At 48.4% G+C, this 20,432-nt stretch overlaps 1 protein-coding gene and 1 pseudogene across 2 annotated transcripts in view; one reads left to right on the top strand and one right to left on the bottom strand.

Annotated features, from left to right (window-relative positions):
• Positions 1-1,558: 1,558 nt before the first annotated feature.
• On the bottom strand, positions 1,559-2,143 carry LOC129083289 (transmembrane emp24 domain-containing protein 9-like; annotated as a pseudogene).
• A 3,638-nt stretch (positions 2,144-5,781) lies between these two features.
• Positions 5,782-20,432, top strand: part of SRL (sarcalumenin) — a 38,463-nt gene continuing 23,812 nt past the window's right edge. The window contains exon 1 of one of the 2 annotated variants that reach the window (XM_054589514.1): positions 5,782-6,045. In XM_054589514.1, the coding sequence (XP_054445489.1) occupies positions 5,985-6,045 (61 nt within the window). In that variant the 5' untranslated portion in view covers positions 5,782-5,984. The remainder of the gene's footprint in view (positions 6,046-20,432) is intronic. The other variant, XM_054589515.1, reaches the window with a different exon arrangement.

Below are 20,432 nucleotides of genomic sequence, written 5' to 3'. Positions count from 1 at the left end.
ACCTAGGGGCGGGGCTATCAGGTCCTTTGATTCTGGTGTTGCTCAGGGGAGTGGTCTCTGCCTGAGCAGGATGGCTGCTGCCGCATGGAGGATGAGTCAGCACCGAGATCCCACCGGCTACTCTCTCAGTTCTCTCCCCAAAGCCTCCTTCCCCAGTCTCTCCTCAGGCGTCTCTAGCCCACTCTCCTCTGCCTTTGCCGGAGACCAGGGTAAGTGACTACAAATAAAAGTTAGTGTATTGGCCCTTTAAACAGTTCTTTGCGTCTCCAGCTGCCTGTCTCTGGCAGAGAGCAACCCTGCTGCTTTTCGCAGCTGGCTGTTTTCTGTGTACCTTTTGGGCTCTGGTGCTGTGGGCTAGAGATCCCCACTTATGGTTTAGACCCCTCTCTTCTCAGGGGGGATCCAACTGGCCGTTTCAGTATCCTTCTGGTGCTGCTGCCCGTGGATGCCCCGCCTGCCTTCTCAGGTCTGTACCGCACTCCTTACCAGTTAGATTGCACTAAGACGGATTCTTCTGTTTCCAAGGTGACAAGGCTCCTCTCTCGCTATTGTTCAGTTGTTTGTTCCAGGTGATTTCTCCACAATTTAGTTGTAATTCCAGGTTGGTCCTGGGAGGAGGTCCGTGTGACTTCCACTCACTCATCCACCAACTTGATTCTCCAGAATTTGGTTTTTTTTAAATGGCTGAATAATATCACACTATATGGGTAGATCACATTCAGTTTATCCATTCAATTGCTGATGGATACTTGGGTTGTTTCCAACTTTTAGGTATTGTGAATAGTGCTTCATTGACCATTGGTATACAAGGATCTGTTTGAACCCAAACAAAGTATTTTCAGTTAGTTGGTTATTTTAGAAATCTGTTTTTTCCCCCGCACTGGAAAACCAATGTAACAAATTCAGGCTTATCGAACATTAAATCAATAGCTTAGACTTCAGGTCCCATCCCCAGCCAGCACCAAGAGCTCTGTTTACCCTGACCCCAGTTCCTGAAGCCTCAAAAGGACAACCATGTGAAGAACCAGGGGTCAACTCATGCTATTTTCCCACAGTTGCAGCCCCCTTCATCCCACCCTCAATTGACACATACTTCCTGGATCAGCAGGCTGGGTTTAGGCCCAAGGAGGGTACAGTAAGGTTCTCAGGATAGCAGGGGATCACAGGTACACCCCAACCTGCTCAAAATCCCAGGTTAGCAAAAGAAGACAAAAGGAAAACTGGCTTGCCCACCTACTCCCTTCCCCTAGCCACCCCAGACAATAGCCTCACATCCCTGATCAGTGACACTGTGATCCTGAGGTGCCAGTGGGGCTCCCCATGGCTTCAACGCCCTCCAGGAGATTGCTGTAAAGGGCCCAGAGCCCAGGGTAGGGGGCAGGCATTTGCCCCACCACCTGCTCAGTATTAACCAGCCAAGCTGCTCCCCTCAGCTTATGCCTGGGGTGCATGGGACCCCTCTCCCCTCCAGAACATCCATGGCTGGGAACCAGTCCTCCTGTCAGAGAAAAATCAGTTCCAGGAGGCTCCTTTTCCCGCAGCCTGGGAGGAAGGATGGCTATGCCAGCTTCTTGGCTTCAGAGAAGCTCTTAAATTTTCATACCTGCTAGATGCTGATGGCTACAAGGGTGAAAGTCTGCGTAACTGACCACCACAGCACCTGCTGGTTGATGCTTTCGCTGGTCTGCTGGAAGCCCTCCTCTCACTACCGCTGGTTGTTCTAGATCTGCTGCACTTGCTCCACCAGCTGTCACATTCGTAGCTGCAACTCACTCAACTTGTCTTTAGCAGCAATTTCTGCATAGTCATTGGTGTGTTCACCCACCTGAATGTTCAGATGAACTCTCAACACACCTCCAGTAAAAAGGGAGAACTTGGTGGAATTAGAGTAAAGATAGATCTGAGGCTTGCCAGGGGTATAGGATGTGAAAATGAACCTGCCTTCGGAACCGTACTGACAGGGCAGAATGACCTTGTCTTTTCGGTCCTTCATCTCCATGAACAAGCCCAGGGGTGGCTGACTGTTACTTCTCCCGCTGCTTGTCATACAGTTGCATCTGGTAGTTTCCTATAACCATGGTGTTGTCTGGTATCTTCTCTTTAAACACTTCTTCTCTGTCTCTTTGATGTGGAAGTAGAGCATGGCTCCATGGGTCGCCAGACCTCAAGGGGAACCAAACAAGGTATCTTTAAAGCAAATTCAGTGAACTCTTTAAACAGTGCTGGGCTCACCCTTTCCCTTCCTGCCTGGATTAGGGTTCTGTGGTTTTCTCTGGCCCTTCAGTCTGTGTCCTTTCTCTGTCCCCCCCCACAGCCTTCCACCCCTCTCTCTGACACGCTGATTCTTCTCTTCCCTTAATGGTGTTCATTTGGACTGATGGGAAAAGTCATGGGTTTATGAGTCAGATAGATCCAGGTTCCAATGCAGGCAACTCTATTCCTTGTTGGTGATGTTGAACAGGTCACTTCAGCTCTCTGAACCTTGGTCATCTTCTTATGAAATGGTAATGTGTGCCCACCTCTTGTCACATGTGAAGTACCCAGCACAGAGTGGACACATCATTTACTTCCTTTTCTCTCCATGACCAGGTGCTGCTATCTCCTCCCCCCATGTTGGTCCATCTCCCCAGATGTGAACATGGATTGGGAGACTCAGTATTGGTGTGTTAGTCAGGATTCTCCCAAGAGGCAGAACCAATAGGATGTGTATTTACAGAAAGAGGTTGTGGGCCTGGGAAGTCTCAAACCCACAGGGGAAGCTGACAGACTGGAAATTTCAGCAAAAGTCAATGTGGCAGTCAGTTCCTTTCTCCTCATGGAACCTCAGTCTTTTCTCTTCAACTGATTGGATGAAGCCCACCTGCCCAGTGGAGGGTCAACTATTTTAAATGCTAATCATATCTAAAAATGCCTTCATAGCAACATGCAGACTAATGTTTGACCAAACAGTGGGGCACCATAGCCTAGTCAAGCTGACATAGAAAATTAACCATTGCAATTGGTGACTTGTCAGTTCTCTTCAAACTGATCTATAGGTTCATTGTAATCCTAATTAAAATCCAAGAAGGCTATGAAAAAAAGCAATTGGCAGGCTGATTCCGAAGTTCATATGGTAGGGCAAAGTAATTAGGATAGTCAAAACAACTTTGAAAAAGATCAAAGTTGAAAGATTCATACTAGCTGATTTCAAGACTTACTAAGAAGCCATGGTGATCAAGGAAGCGTGGTATTAGTAAAAGGATAGACACAGATCAATGGAACACAATGTGGTCTAGAAATTGATTCACACACAATTGGTCAATTGATTTTCAAAAAGAGGTGCAAAAGCAATGCAATGGAGGAAGGATAGTCTTTTCAACAGATGCTGATGGGACAACCGGACATCCATATGCAAATATCTAAATTTGTTCTGTATTTTGCAAAATATTTTTAAAAATAGCACAAAATGGATCATAGATCTAAATGTAAACTTAAAACTATTACTCTTTTTGAAGAATGCAGGAAGAAATCTTGTGACCTTAAGCTAGGAAAGGAATTCTTAGGTATGACTTTGGAAGCATAATTCATAAAAGATGTGATGAAAATTAACTTTTGCTCTTTGAAAGACACTTAAGTAAATGAAAAGATAAGCCACAGACTGAGAGAAAGTACTTACAAAGATACAGCTGAAAAAGGGCTTATATCCAGCATATATAAAGAGCTCTGAAAATTCAATAAAAGAAAATCTAGGGAAAAATGGGCAAAAGCTTTCGACAGGCAACACCAAAAATGTGGATGACAAATATGAACATAGAAACATTAGTCAATAGGAAGGTGCAAATTAAAACTACAGTGAGATATCACTTATACACTTATAAGAATGACTAAAATTTAAAAGACTGACCATACCAAGTGTTGGTAAGGATGTGGAGGAACTGGTGTTGGGAAACATAAAATGGTACAATCATCTTAGAAAAAAGTTAAATAGACACCTATGATGTGACCCAACCATTCGACTCCTAGGTATTTACCCATGAGGAATGAAGGCATATGTCCATATATTTAATTGTATATGAATGTTTATAGCAGCTGATTGGTAATAGGCAAAACTCAGATATAATGTCTTCCAACAGGTAAACTGATAACAAATTGTGGTACAGTAAGTCCTCACTTAATGACATCAATAGGTTCTGTGACTTTAAGTGAAACAACATAATGAAACCAGTTTTACTGTAGGCTAACTTTTTTTGGTGAACACTGACTGGATATTTTATTTTATTTTTAAAAAAGATTTTACATATTTATTTTTAGAGGGGAAGGGAGAGGGTAGGAGAGGGAGAGAAACATCAATGTGTGGTTGCCTTCTGCGCACCTCTCACTGGGGACCTGGTCTGCAACCAGGCAAGTGCCCTGACCGGGAATTGAAACGGCGACCTCCTGGTTCACAGGCTGGCACTCAGTCCACTGAGCCACACCAGCTAGGGCTGGATATTTTATTATACTAAGAAATTAATGAGAAGCCCTGGCCATGGTGGGGAGCCAGCTGGAAACCATGGGCAGCAATTTCTCGCATGCTCAGGATCTGATTTGGGCTGGGATATTGAAGGAAAACCCTCTCTGGTTTGACATATATAACACTTTTCCCCTGCTGAGGCCCTGCTTGTGATATGGTAAAGCCAGAGTTCCCATTCAGTACATCTTTTACCACGAGAATTGATCAAATTAGAGTACCATAGGCTAATTGATATAAACAAGAGTTAAGTTACTATGGCATCTCATCAATGTTATAAGGAAACAACACTGAAGGAAAAGACATTATTCAAGGACCTGTTGTATAGTGACACAACGGAATACTACTCAGAATAAAAAGAAATGAACTACTGATACACACTACAACATGAATAAAGCTAAAAACAATTATGCTGAGTGAAAGAAGCCAGATAAAAAGGAATCATGTGGGCATGATTCCATCTATATGAAAATCTAGTAAATGCAAACTAATGCGTGGTAATCTCAGACCAGTGGTTGCCTGGGAAGGGGTAAAGGGAAGGCCTGTGAAGGAACAAAAGGAAAATTTGGGAGAGAGGAATCTTGTTTTTGACTGTATCCAATTAGACATCAATAAAGTTGTTTTAGAGGTAAAGCACACACAAGATACCTAATTGATTCTTGTTCCTTTTCAAGGACGTTGTTACCCTCACAATGACACCTTCCCCAAGCCAGACAAGCCAGTGTCTGCTTTCCCTTGGCTTTTTAGAACTGGCTCTCAGGGGCTGTCACATGCCCTTAGGAAAATTGCATCAAATAGCACATCAAGGAGGTGACAGAAGGTTCTGGAACCCCTGCGCCACTGAAAATGGATCTCTGTCCTTCCACCCTCTGACTCACATCACTTTGTCAGATGTGTCTCTTAGCTCCTCCCCCCTCCCCCTTCATCAACGTTCTGTCTCTTCCAGAGGCCTGGGAAGGTTAAGCTCCTATCCATTGATCTCAAAGACCAGATGTTGAGGGTTTTCCTTAATTAACCATTAAGGCTTTACTATCCTGACCTTCAGGGAGGGGCTGAAACAGACGTCCGTGGTGTTCAAACAGGGTCCTTGTTGGTTGGCCCTACACATTCCTTCAGAAAACTGAGACATGTCAAGGTCATTGATTTGCTGCAGATTGTGGATTAAGTCAGTGCAAATACTGGAAAGACTCAGATCCCAGACCTAACTCAAGGGACATCCCCCTTTTCCCCCTGCTACTTCCACCCTGTGACCCATATCATGTGACCTCAGGGCTGCTGTGGGAGAGACTCCAGCCAGGGCCCTGCCTTCCGGAGCCTGGCGGCTGGCACAGCAGTGGCCGAGCAAGCCTCCTCTCAGCCCCGCAGGGCCAGCGCTGCTTCCCCATCACGCTCGCCCAGTTGCCCTAGTGACTGTGTGACCCTTCTCCCCCGCCCCGTGCTGCCACCAGCCCTATAAATAGAGGCAAGGAGCAGCTGGGCTCTCTTGGCAGTCACCATGAGGGCGCTGGTTCTGCTCTGCTGCTTTGTTGCGTCGTTCCTGCTCCCAGGACAAGCAGGTATGACCCCACCCCTGCGGTCCAGGCCAGACTTTGCTACTGTCTGTGGTGTGGTGGGCTTGAGTGGTAGTTGGAGAATGAGGCCTCCGTGATTCCTGGGGCTGATGGCCGACCTCATGTCATTCCCATTCTCTTCTCCCCCGGGGCCCAGGAGAAAGAACTGGATGTGGAGAGAAACTGAGAGCATTCAGGGGGCTCTCAGGGAGGCCAGGGGAAGCAAAAACAGTGAACTGAGAGGTACAGAAAGGGGTGAGGCCTGAGCCAGGGGCCAGAGAGAAGGTCTGGCCAGTAGGTGCTGGGCAAGAAGACCCCAAAAGTCAAGATTAGAGGAGCCTCCTAGCCAGACAAAAGACCCAATCTTGGAGCAGCAGAGGCCCCTGGAAGTCACTGAGTTGACCCTCTCTCCTGGTGGAAATCTGGCAGGGGGCCTGGCTTTGCATGATTGAGGACAGGGGACAGAGTTGGGGGTCGTCTGGGGAGCAGTGGGATAGAGTTAGGGTCATTTTGGGATGGGATTGCAAAGAGTTGAGGATTAGCTTGGAAACTGAATTGAACAGTGTTCATGAGAGGAACCAGGCTGTTCTGGGCTTGTTTGGGGTTTTGTTAGAAGTGGCTGGGGGCCTGTGTGCCATGGCTTTCCTTTGACATCTCAGCACTGTGTGGCAGAAGCAGCTCTGGTTACAACATGGGGGTTATTTATAGGTGTAGAGGGAACACCAGAGCATTTTGCCACCTCTCTGTTCCCAAGATTCCTGGGGCTGGGTTCCCCTTGGGGATGCTTCAGGGGTGCTCTGGGGACCCCCCTGCAGGAATCTGGGACTCTGCTTTGTCTTTCAATAGCTGTGCAGTTTTTATCTGCACAGGGAACCTTGGTGGCCAAAGGCCTAGCCTTTCTGATCTTTGAGGTTCTGTTTTTGAGGTCCTAGTTTCAGCCAGGAGAGCAGGTGGCGGGGGCAGCAGAAGCCATTATCTCAGGAGTTAGAGACCAAGATGGGGGGCTCCAGCTTCAAATGTGCTGCCGGGCCCTGCCCTTGTCTGCCCTTGAGTTAATTTGGGCTCCATGGGGCTGCAGTGGCTGGAGTGTAGAGGATTCCAAGCGGCTGTCAGGTGGCTAAGTATGGAAACAGCCATGTAATTGGATCCTGAGCCCCGAGCCACTGCTACCCTCTCCCCTTCACAGCCTCTCCCCTTTGCAGCCCCTCCCCTGCTCCGCCCAGCCCCAGCTGCCACCTCTCTGCTTCCACACAACAGGCCAAGGAACTTTTAGCCTTTTAGGGACATCCTTTATCTTTCCTCCCAACAAGGGGAACTGGACATGTGGAATGTTCCACAGGCCTTAACAGAGGAATCTTACAATGAGGATAGGAGGGAGTCAGGCGCTTTGTGCAAAGATCCTCTCTCTGCATGCTCTTTCCTTCCTGGACTCTGAGGTGTACCTTGGCCTAGCTTCCAGGGAGGCGTTGTCCACCAATGTGCAAGGTTCCTTCCCTCCTCACCCTGCTCTCACTTGGGCTGTGGGTTCTTACCCATGTGGATTTGATTACTACTTCAGCTGTAGGTTGTATTCCCCAAAAGATGACTTCCTCCTGCACCCACTGGGAGGTTCCAACCATAACAGTGGTTTTCCTCCACTCCCAGAATGACAGTCTCTACTACTGGTTGATTTTTTCCGGAATTGTGCCACCTGATAAATGCCACTCTACCCACAGGCAGCAGCTTTGCTCCTGGACTTCCCACCTTACCACTGGGTCCTCATTTCCATGCCCATGTAGCCTGCCTTTCACTGGGTGGCAGGTGTTCTTTCTACCCTGCCATTCCTGCTTCCTGTTGGCGGGGGAACCGTACAGAGTCCTTCCTCTTTTTGTCTTTATGTTGCTCCCATGGCCCTCTGGACAGGGTTGCTGGGCTCCACAGCCCCCTCTTCTCATGCCCAAATGAGGAACTAAGTGCTCCTCCTTTTGCCCGGACAGATGGAGCCCCCAGATACCTCCCGACCTTCTGACCCCAGTCTTTTGTAAATGGACTGAGGTCCTCCTCTTTGTATTGCCGACCTGGCCTAGGGACAAGCCTCCTCAAGGACAGGGTAAAGCAACCTTGAGTCTGTCCCCTCGTTGTCTAGGTAAAGGAACAAAAGCCAGAAAAATGAAGAGATGTGTTCATAGTGACATAGAGACATAGCCTAGGGCTAGTCTCACCCTCCCTGGGAGTTCCTGTCCTTCCTAGGCCTCCCCAAACTATTCTGCCTGTTGGGGCATGTGAAGCGTGGTCGAGAGGCTGCCCAAGGGTAGCTTCTTCCCTCAGGATGGAGGCCAAGAATGATGCCATTGGTCCTTTGACTACTTGGAGGACAGGGTGGGATGGGGGTGCTGATAAAACCTTTCTTTGGATTTAATCCATCGGCATTTGTTAGGCTGAATTTGGGCCATCTTTGCTCCCTGTTGACTGCTGGATGCAGAGAGAGATCGGAGACAGATGGGGGTGGTGGTTCTGAGTTTGTGCATCACCTGTCCTCCAGCCGAGTCCCAGTTGCAGATGTGCAAGTCTGCTCTGGCTCCCACCCTAAGATCCCACATGGTGAGAGGTTAGTGCATGTAGAAGCTGACCCACTCTTCCCTGAGAGACAACACTACATGGTGACCACCACGAAGTGTGCCTTCCCAAGACCCTCTCCTCACCCAGCTCAGGCTGGTTATTTTGGGAAAGAGGCCCATTCACATTTCCTCAACACGGCCATGTAGCAGAGGCTATAATCCACCATGGGGAGGGCTGCTGAGAAAAAGTCATGAGCTCCAGGGTCTTGAGGAAAGAGCAGACCCCAAAGACTTTCCAGCCCCCTGCAAGCTGGGTCCCCAGTGGGCTCCTAGTTCCTAGCTCAATGCAGCTGGATGAATCTTTAGGGAGCATCTAGTTCACCATTTCCCTCACTAAGTCTGTGAAGTGCTCATCTGGGGTTTGCTAATGGATGCACCTTCCCAGACATGGATGCCTTGCTGGGTGGCCTGTGAAATGGCCATTTTAGAAATGCTGATTTTGCTCCATGTCTGGGTGTGACAGGGAAGGTCACACAGCTAGTTCATGGCATGGCCAGAGCTGGAATTTAGGTTCTCCACTTTTCATCCAGTGCTTTTGGCCACTTATAATCTCAGAAAGAGGTCCCCATGGGGACTAGTTGCATCCAGCTGGCTGTTTGGTGCTTACTTAGGTGTGGCGGGTTGGGACAGAGCCTAGTCCCTATGGACACAGGAGGAAGATGGCTGTCCCTCCTCTGACCCAGCCTGAGGGGCTGAGGACAGGGTCTCGGTGCTCTGCCTCTTGGCCTGGAATAAGAGTGGTAGCTGGGGGCCTGGGAAGGGGTGAGGTCTGCCACTGCGGAATGCTGGGCTTAACCCTTTCTCCAGAGCACCTTCCCTGCTCCAAATCCAAATCCAAATCCAGACCCACTCATTGCAAAACCCCTTCATTTAAATATTGGCTAGAGTATGCAAAGCCCTTTCGTTCAAACACCTTGCCACATTTCACCATTCACTCATTTATCCCAGATTTATTATGTGCCTACTATTTTTGAAGTGTGGTACGGGGGGAGGGGGAGAATTCAAATAAGCATCTTGTCTTTGGCAAGCTTACAGTTCAGTAGTGGAAACAAGATGTCTTCTGCCTTAGGGCTGTACATGAGAAAATCAGACACACGGAGGTGTCGCAGGGAGGAACAGGTGAATTGAGGTGACATGCAGGGGAGTCGGGAGGTTCTTTTCAACTGAGTGGATCAGGAAATGTTTTATAGATGAGGGAACATTTGAGCTGGATCTTGAAGAAAGTAGATTCTGACATGAAAAGATGGAAGGAAGAGAATTTCATGTAAGGGAACAGAGTGAGCCAACTCCTGGAGTCAGGAAGAAGTAGAGCCTTGGGGAGAACAGGAGAGAACATGTTGTTCCACCTGCAATGGCACAGGGCAGGGAGAGAGAAGTGGGGGTCGTGGGGAGTCTCTCTGGAAGGCTAAGTTGGGACCAAAGTGTCAAGGGCCTGGTGTGTTGGGCTGAGGACAAGAGCTTTGCTCTGTGGGTGGTGGGTAAACACTGAGGGCTCTGGAAGAATCTATCTGGCAATTGTTTGTCCTCTGCCAGATAGGGAGGAGTAGAACACGGGATGATTGATTGGACAACCATGTCAGAAATGCAAGTGTGAGCTTGGGCGAGGAAGCGGGAGTGGAGAGGAGGGGCAGATTTAACAGCTGGGGCAGGATCACTCGTCAGTGTGGGAACTGGGTAGGAAGGGGCACTTGTGGGGTTAGTGCATGTTACGTGATCCTGCCAGGCAAGGAAACCAGGAATGTAAGAGAAAAGAACAGATTTTTTAAAAGTTCATTTAGGGTCATTTTGAATTTCAGGTGTCAGTTGGAGATACATAGGTAGAAAACTGGGATTGGAGCTGAGGATGGAAATCAAGCCTAGGGGTCCAGAAATGAGATTCATTTGGGTAAAGATGAGGGTGAGGCTGTGAAACTGCTGAGGGGGCTCTAGATTTGGGGAGTGAGAAAAGAAGGAAGATAAATGGACTCCCAAGAAGACAGTGACCTGGCAGCCAAGGGAAAGGATGCTTCCTAGAAGGGGTGGCCAGCAGGATTTGATACCAGAGATGCTGAGGAAGAAGAAGTCACTAACAGATTATGAGGGGCCGTGTGTATTTAGTAAAGACATGGAGTAGGCAGCATGTTCAGAAGGTGAGACTTTTAACATTGAGCTTGGGAGGGACAGAGGACAGTAGTAAGAGTGTATGGGGGTGGTTGAGAATTTTCTTTCTCTTCTTTCTTTCTTTCTAAAAGAGGTTTTATTTATTTTTAGAGAGAGGGGAAGAAAGGGAGAGAAACATTAGCGTGTGGTTACCTTCATGCACCCCCTACTGGGGACCTGGCCCCCCAACCCAGGCATATGCCCTGACTGGGAATTGAACCAAAGACCCTTTGGTTCGCAGGCCAGCACTCAGTCCGCTGAGCCACACCAGCCAGGGAGAGAATTTTCTTTTTAAAACTAGAGAAGACTAAGCATGTTTCTGGGTCAGTGGGGAGAGGGTGAGGAAGTGACTGAAACACCAGATGTTTGAGGAAGGTGGACGAGGTCTGAAGTAGATCTTACGGGACCCATGTCACAGCACTGTCGAGCCCTCAGAGGGATACCTCTGTAGCCCTGGTATCAGCCAGGGAGCTGAACTAGTAGGGATCCTGGTCTCTACTAGGGATTGCTACAGATGACCTGGAGGGTCATGGAGGGGAAAGAACCATGCCTATCTTCCCAAGAACCCTGCGGGGTGGAAAGGGAGCTGGTTGCTCTGAGTTGTAAGGTATTGGATGCAGGGCCAGGATCAGAGCCTGGTTCCCAGTACTGGAGAAGCACTGGGAAGAGCCTGAAAGACCTGAGGTCTGGAGATGAAGTCAGTGAGTCAGCAGTTTAGTCACAGTGAATGTTAGTCCTGCTGTTGGTGAGCCTGCCCCTCAAGCCAGGTGCTGTAGAGAAGAAGACAAAATCCAGGCTCTACCACCTAAGACATTCATTCAGCAAATGTCCACTGGGTCTACAATGGGTAAAGCACTGGGTTTGGACTCCATCAGGATTAGTGACTTTGGTGGAAGTTGGCGCAGAGGCACATGGCCTGAGTTTCCCGGGTAATGACCTCCGTTCTCATTCTTCCTTGCCGAATGGAAACTGTTCAGGCTCCGGTTTCCTCCTAGGTCTTTTCCTGGCTGTGAGGCCTCTACCTTCCCCAGCCCACAAGGCCCATTGGCATGGCTCATTTTGGGATGAGGGGATTGAGTGAGAGGAGCCAGTGGAGTCAGTGGATTCTCTCACCACCTGCTCTAGGGATTCAGGACCCTTAAAGACTGCTCACCTGCTTTCTCAAGGGTTTTCTGAGACTTGAAAGCTAGAAGCCTGTCTTCAGACTCCTGCATCAGCCCTGTAGGGCCCTTTTCTCCCCCTTGATGGTTCCCTTTTCTCCCCCAATACTGGCCCTGCTCTGTCCTCTTCCTAAGACATGCCATCAGCAAAAGCCCTGAAACTCATTCTAATGAAGGACCATGGCTCAGCATTTAGACTGTTACTTTCCCAAATTACTTTTTGTTTTAAAGGAGTCAGAAGATTTTAGCTCAAGAATGCATACCTAGCAGGGAATTTCCCATTGCTTTGGTGGGCAAAGTCTTACCCAAAGTTTCTAATCACAACATTGAGGCAAAAGAAAGGGGAGGTGCCACAAGCTGACCAGGTGGTGAATGTGCCCACAGGCCTGATTCTGAAGAAGACCATGAGATTCTGGTGCCGGTGTCAGCTCCTGCTTGGCCACCCCCAGAAGCCTGTTCCCCTGGGATCATGCCATTGGGACCACAGGAAATCGGAGTCTCCATGGCTTCATCCAATTCCAAATCCTGGGGCCTGGAAGGATTTCAGGCAGGATGCTGGCCCAGCTGGGGCAGGCTCCCCAGGCTCACTGAAAGGGTGTGTAGGGATGACAAGAGGATTTCTCTTCTGATTCTTGGGTGGACAACCTCCTACCCTGCCCCTGCCTAGGTGTTTGTCCTTCACAACCTTGAGAGCATTAGTCCTCTAGCCCTCTGACAACTAAGAGTGCCAAAGGGCACAGAATGAGTGTGGGCTGGAAGGAGGGCTCAGTGCCAAGTCCTGGAGAAGTGGGAGATGTAGCCATCCTTTGGGAGTCCACCTTGTGTTGAACCAAGATGGAGTCATGATTGGGGTGGGGAGCAGTATATGATCAGCAGGGGGCAACACAGATTGCAGGATCTTAGAGGAAGAAGAGTGGCATTGATTAATTACACAAGGTGGGTGCTTGAAAGAGAGGCAGGAAAGGTGAGGAGATGAGGGTCCCTCTCTGAAAGGCCCAGCTCTTCAGCTGGAGGCCACACTATTCCCCTTGTGAGGTCCTGGCCAGCCACGCTGTGCCGGGAGGAACAGGCGATGTCTCTGCCCCCAGGAGCTGACCTATCTGGGGAGATGACATGCACTGAAAAAAATGCAACTAACACCTCATCAGCTCTGGTTGGAGTTCAGAGGAGGGCTAGAAGGTTGGCTTCTTGGAGGGGCAGGGTTCCCACTGGCCTGGGTGGGAAGAGGTGGTCACTGGACTGTCAGCCCCAAGAGGACAGAAGCTGTGTGTGTGTTTAATTTACTCACCACTGCATCACCAGCACTTAACACACACTTGGCTCATTGAAGACTCTTAACAATGTAAATGAATGAGTAGATGATTGTGCAGGCAGAGCTGTAAGAGCATCTGAAATGGTGATTGAAGCCAAGAGTAGGGAAGCTCAGTGCATGGCACTGGAATGGACAGGATGAAGCCTGCTCTGGTTAGAATATGAGGCTCCTGTTTGGGGCTATCACACTACCCTGATGGGTTGGGGCCCTTTGCAAAGAGCCTAGAGTGCCGAGCCAAGTGACTCTCTCCCCAGGACCTCAGCATACCAAGCCTGTTCCCTTTGTGGCTAGTCCCTCCCCCTTCTCTTTCCTCCCAGATATTTTTGGATCCTTCTAGAGCAGGGACTATATTCTGAGCTGAAACAGGTGCAGACAAAGTCTGGCCTGGAGTTCTGGGCCCGCAGGATGTGGATTGCGCTGGGAGCTCAGCCCAGAACCAGGCCAGGGGAGAGCCCTGGGGTTTGGGAGCCCCCTCCCCGCTGCCACTTGGTTGCTGCCAAAACTGCAGCCCCTGGTCCTCCTCCAAGTGGCCATTCTGTTAGGCCCTCAGCCAGCTCTGTTTTCTCCCATAGAATTTTCCCTAGATGGCAATAGGTAAAGATTTGACAAAGCTGTTGCCTTGAAAACTATCTCTGATATGCATCTGATACCACAGCTGCTTCCCCTGGGCACCTGTAGCCATCAGAGTTGGTGGTGGTTTTTTTCCCCCCTTGCATTTCCTCCTACCATCTATTCCAAGCGTTAGGTTGTTCATTATTCCTCTAGCTTATCCCAGAAGGTTGGGACACCAGGAGTGCTGTCTGGGATCTGGGTAGGCATGTGGAAAAATTAGGAAAGGGCTGTAGTGCTCACTGCAGCCTGGGGGAGCCCGTCCTTGCCTCAGGGGCCCAGGAAAGTGAGCTTAGATGCAAGCTCTGACAGACGGTGAATCTACAACTTTCTCCTGTCTTTTCCTCCCTCAATTTCCTTACTGAATTGGTGGTTAGGCTGGAGGCCTCTCCACTCAGACCCCCTCACGCAAGGCTGTCCACACAGAAGCAGAGCAGTCAGCCAGGGGTGGGGTGTGGCAGACATACTGGGACTCAAGAACAGAACAAGTGCTGACTTTGTCACATACTCGCTACCAAGCCCCTTACCATCTTTGCACCTGCTTGTTCGCCTGTAAAACAGGATAATAATACTTTGCCCTATTTACAGCGTGGAGTTGTTATGTGACTAAGATAAGCAAATGGCTATGAGATGCTTAAAATGTTTTTTGATATCAGATACTTTTTAAGGTTAAAAGGACCATGACTGTAATTATAGGCTATCACTGCTGTCAGTATTGCTGTGGCTTAAGATCTGCCACCGGTTTCCTCAAATATCATGAAATATGAACAACTGGGGGAATCCATCTACATAGCTGCTGCTTCTCAGAACTGTTAAATCCTCGGGATTCTCTGTCCTCAAGGAGCTTACAAACCAGGAGGAGAGACAGTCCCCGCTCATGATATGAGGAGGGAACCATATAAGGCAGGTGTAATCAGGGGCTAAAAATAAGTAGCCTAAGAGTGCAGAGAAACGGGGAGCAGGTGGGGCGGGATGGGGCCTCAGGCTGGTGAAAGCACCACCTACTTAGTGTGCGGTGGGTTGGGAAGATTTCGTAGGACCAGGCTTAGGTGCTAGTTCCTGCATTATTTTCTTGGAGCTGCCATAACAAATCACACAAGCCAGGGACTTAAAACAACAGAAATTGATTCTCTTATAGTTGGGAGGCTGGAAGTCTGGAATGGTGTTGGAAGGGTCACACTCCCTCTGAAGGCTTCAGGGGAGGATGCCTCTTGCCTTTTCCAGCTTCTGGCAGATTCTGGCAGTCCTTGGCTTGTAGATGTGTCTCTACAATCTCTGTCCTCATGTGGTCTCTTCCCTGTGTGTTTCTGTCCTCTCCCCTTCTTATAAGGACACCAGTCATTGGACAGGACCCACCCTAATTCAGTATGACTTCACCTTAAGTAACTACATCTGCTCAGACCTGATTTCCAAATAAGGTCACATTCTGAGGTTTGGGTGTCCATGAATTTTGGGGGAAACTGTCCATCGATCACAGTTCCTTAGACTTGGACCTAGACTGTTGAGCAGTTGCTGGCTCTGAATATTTAATTCTCATCTCTCTCCTGGGTGGTAGTAGTCTTCAACTGGGCACAAATGGCACCTGTTCGCTTGGTCGTCTCTTGCCCCATGGCCCACGCAATTGCCCCAGCAGCTAATCTGGAGCTCTGCTGATATACCCAGGGCAAGTGTGTTGAATGAATGGACAGACAGCTGGCTGGGGGCAGGGAATTTCAGGAGCAGCTGCCTAACTTAGTGGTGATGCTGGGGAGGACAGTGGGGAGAACTTACCAGCTCCTTTTTGGGTGTGCTCAGGTACAGATCGAGTTGGAGTTGGCACATCCTGAGGGCTGGGGTATTTGGTTCCTGGCTGGTTGTGTGATGGAGAGTGCAGTGGACTGAGAACCCAGAAACTCAAGCCTGGTATGCTGTGCTACCTTAGGCCCAACTCTTCCACGAGTGCCCCCATACCAAGACCCTCATAGTCTCCTGCCCCAGGCACAGCGCACAGTGGGAGGGTCAGCAGTACACAGGTACTTCCTAATGCTCTGCAGAAGCCACTTGGAAAAAGAATTTCCAAGTGAATCCTCTGCTGAGTCCGTGAGAGATTTGCACCTTGGCACGCCTGCCTTTCTGTGCTCTCCTATCCAGTAGCAGGAGCCGCCAAATGGAATGGCGGGTATCTGAATCTCCTCATCGCAGAATTGGAGGTCCCCAACCTGGAGTCTGGGTGTTGGGGCACCTGTGGAAGCTGGTGGCTGTGGCTCTGTTGCCCTCTCTGTGGTTTGTCTCAGTTCTGGAGAACAGGGGTGAGGGGACAGGTGTCCACAGGCTTCTTGCCTTTCCAAAAATGCTCATCAATGAATCCAGTCTATGCTCCTTAATCTGGTGTACCATTCTCCTCTGTCTGGCATGTACCACCCTCCTAACCACTGTTTCCTGCACATGCTTGGCTTGGCTTCCTGCAGCCACTGACCCCACATGCCCTACCCCACCCCTTCCCATCAGGAGCTTCTATGATGAGACCCTGGGTCCACATCCCTATACAGAGTTGAAGTTCTGCTCTCTGCTGCCAGGAGTGCCAGGAGTACTGTCTTCATGCTGCCCACCTCCCCTCCAATTAAATGCTAATGTCTTTAAAGGGAAGATTAAAAAGAAAAATCCTCACCAGAGGACATTTTTTCATTGCATTTTTAGAGAGAGAGGAAGGGAGAGAGAAAAACATTGATGTGTGAGAGAAGCATTGATGTGAGAGAGAAGCATTGATCTGCTGCCTCTGATACATGTCTGGACTGAGGATTGAGCCCACAGCCTAGGTGTGTGCCCTGACCAGGAATCGAACACACAACCTTTCAGTTATGGGAAGATGCTCCAACCATCTGAGCCACACCAGTCAGGACTGAAAGGGGAGGATCTTAAATTCAGTAATCCAGTTCATGGTTATCTCAGCAACCTTTGGAGCTGGTGAGATAGCTACTTGTAACCCTTTGGTCACATTACAAAGAAATAAGCCTGAGCAGGTTAGGTGACTTGACCCATGGGTACGTCCATGGTTCTGAATCCTGGTCCCGAATCTCCTTTCTCCTGGAAGGAACTCTGCCACTAAGTTGAGAGTTGGCCTCATATTTTGCATCATCATCCATCCATCCATCTACCCAGTGGTTGTTCTAGATGCTTGGATACAAAATCCTTGATAGACAGGAAACTAAATAAGTAAGTTGTATAATTTGTTAGATATTTATGGGTGCAATGGAGAAAAGGAGACTAGGGAAGGGATATGAGTAAGGCTGGTTGGAAGACAGCATCACCAGGTGGTCGGGGAAAGCTTGGCAGAGAAGGTTTTGGAGAAAAACAAGAATTAAAGACACTTTTTTAAAAAGACAGCTTCATCAAGATATAATTCACATACCATATTATTCACCCTTTTAAATTAAATAATATTTATAATATGGAATTTTGTACAATTCAATAATTTTATTGTATTCACAAATATATGCAACCATCAGCAAAATCAGTTTTAGAACATTTAAAAAATATTTTATTATTTTAAAGAGAGAGGGGAAGGGAAGGAGAAAAAGAAGGAAAGAAACATTGATGTATATGAGAAATATCAGTTGCCTCTCACATGCTCCTAGCTGGGAACCTGGCCTGCAACCGAGTCATGTTTCCTGACTGGGAATCGAACTGGTGACCTTTTGGTTTACAGGATGATACCCAACCCACTGAGCTACATCAATCACGCAATTTTAGAACATTTTAATCATCTCAAAAAGCTGTACCCTGTACCCGCTTAGCAGTCACTGCTCATTGCCTATCCCCACTTCTACCCCCTAGCCCCTGGATTTTCTATAGATTTCTATAGATTTGCCTATTTTGAATGTTTCATGCAAATGGAATCATCAATATGTGGCCTTTTGTGACTGGCTTCTTTCACTTAGCATAATGCCTTAAAGGTTCATTCACGTTATATATGTATCAGTGCTTCATTCCTTTTTATGGTTGAATAATACTCCATTGTATATATAGACCACATTTTGTTTATCCATTCATCCTTTTAATGGACATTCATATTACTTCCATCTTTGGCTATGTGAATGGTGCTGCTATGAATATCAGTATACATGTTCTTATGTGGAGATGTTTTGGGAGATTTTATCTCAACATTAAAAATACCCTATACTTTTCTAGTACTGTGCAGTCTTCAGAATTCCATCACATGTCATCTGATCCCCCCTCCCCCGCATATCCATCATGTAGAGGAAGGGGGGGAGAGAAAGAGAGAAGAGAAATATCAACTTGTTGTTCCACTTACTTACGCATTCATTGGTTGCTTCTTGTATGTGCCCTAACCAGAGATCAAACCCGCAACCTCGGCATATCTGGACAATGCTCCAACCCACTGAGCTACCTGGCCAGGGCAGAGCCTTTTATGTATTTTACTTTGTCATTATTGTTTTTTACCCTCACCCAAGGACATGCTTACTGATTTTAGAGAGAGGAGAAAGGGTGGAGGAGAGAGACATCAATGCAAGAGAGAAATATCTTAGTTGCCTCTACATGTGCCCTGACAGGGAAACTGAACCCACAACCCAGGCATATGCCCCGACCAGGAATCAAACCTGTGATCTTTCAGTTTATGGGATGACACTCCAACCAGCTGAGCCACGCCAACCAGAGCCAAGGCAGAATGTTTTAAACTATGCTCCTCTGCAATCTTTTTGCAAATGACTTTGAGCTATGCCTTGAGCCATACCTTGAGAAGAGATGACCCAGGGCAGGAGGCTCATTACTGCTGGGTGCTCTCAGGGCAAGATATTTCTTGTATAGGGATATTTATCAGGCCCATGCTGGACACCAGCTATCCCACTGGGGACACGCCACAGATACTAGCTTCAGAGACTTTATTATTCATGGGGGGCAGAGGTTGAAAGAAAGGCTGTCATACAGAATGACAAGTGCTGTGGAAACACAGAACAGAAGCACCTCAGAACTGAGGGGTCAGGGGAGGCCTCACAGGGGATGGGCCTCAAAGCTGAGATCTGAAGTATGAGCCAGAATTAGCCAGGCCAATGATGTGGGGGAAGAAAGAACAGATTGGTGTTGGCACTCAAGGAGGCTGATTAGAAATCCACATACTAAAAGGACCCCCCTCCCTCCCTCCCTCCCGTCCTTCCTTCCTCCTCACTTGAGGATATGCTCATTGATTTTAGAGAGAGGGAAAGGAAGGGAGAACGAGAGAAACTTCAGTGTGAGAGGGAAACATCAATTGGCTGCCTGCCGCATGTGCCCTGAAAGGGGGACCAAGCCTGAAACCTAGGTACGTGTCCTGAATAAGAATCAAACCTGTAACGTTTTGGTGTATGGAATGATGCTCAATCAACTGGACCACTTGGCCAGGGCTAAAAAGGATTTCTTAAAGAATTCTGCAGGTGGTTGTCATGTGAATCTTGATGCTCAGTACTTTTTCAGGCCCTGTGGGAACATAAAGAGGCATTTCTTCAACCTCTTTTCTGGGAGGAGATGACAGCCTAGAAGGGAAGCTAGTACACAAGCACATCCCCTGAAGGTCACAGACACACAAGGCAGGGGCTGTGTCATTTGGCTGAGTGTGGATGGTCACAGACACAGTCAGTTGAGGTCAGCAAGGGAACCCGTGTGACCTGGAGGGATGAGAACAAGAAGGCATCACAAAAGGTGAGAGGGAACAGGTAAGGCTGGAGAAGCAGGAGGGCGTCTCAATGCAGGTGGTGGTGTGGGCCATCAGAAGACCTTTTGTGGACTGGATTGTGCCTGTCTAAAAGATACATTGAGGGAAGTCTGACAACCAAGGGGTCAAAGAAGAAACATTCATTCAGACTGGTAGGAGAGGTAGAGACAGGCAGCTGGGGTGAAGAGGACGCATGGCAAGGCAGCAGTTGGTGGATGCGCAGGTGAGGCAGTGGCTGGCAGGTCTGGTGGTCCCATATTCATGTGCGGATAAACTGAGAGAACAACTGGGGAGTGAGACAGACCGAACAATCCAGGGTTCCAGCCCTGGAAAAGAAAGTTTCAAAACCTCTGGCTGTAAAAACCTGTGGTGGTTGTGGCAGCGGGAGAAACTCCCATTCTCACAGGAGAACCTGGTGGAGTGGTCCGTGGGGTCTTAGAATGCACACAAGCCACCCGCCCGGGAATCAGCACCAGGGAAGCATCTCAAAGGATTCAATTTACTTGTGGGTAGCAAGGGAAGTGATTGAAAGCAGGGTGAGAGCCAAGCAGGCAGCATTGTTCCTTCTCTGACCCCTCCCCCACATGCAATGCCACAACACAGCGAAGTGGGTTGCCTGGCCCTGGCGAATACCTAAGGCTCCGCCTCTTACAACATAACAGGTGCACTGAGTCAAAGAAACATGGCCCAAATGAAAAAACAGATGAAAACTCCAGAAAAAGAACTAAACGATGAAGAGATAGCCAACCTATCAGATGCTGAGTTCAAAACACTGGTAATCAGGATGCTCACAGAAATGATTGAGTACAGTCACAAAATAAGGAAAAAGTGAAGATTATACAAAGCAAAATAAAGAAAAATATACAGAGAACCAACAGTGAAGGAAAGGA

The sequence above is a fragment of the Pteronotus mesoamericanus genome, unplaced genomic scaffold (genome assembly GCF_021234165.1).
Source record: "Pteronotus mesoamericanus isolate MK-2021 breed Mesoamerican mustached bat unplaced genomic scaffold, CSHL_Meso_final scaffold_167, whole genome shotgun sequence".
Taxonomy (NCBI): domain Eukaryota; kingdom Metazoa; phylum Chordata; class Mammalia; order Chiroptera; family Mormoopidae; genus Pteronotus; species Pteronotus mesoamericanus.
The sequence above is the reverse complement of the archived record's forward strand: the minus strand, read 5'-3'. Positions and strand labels throughout refer to the sequence as shown.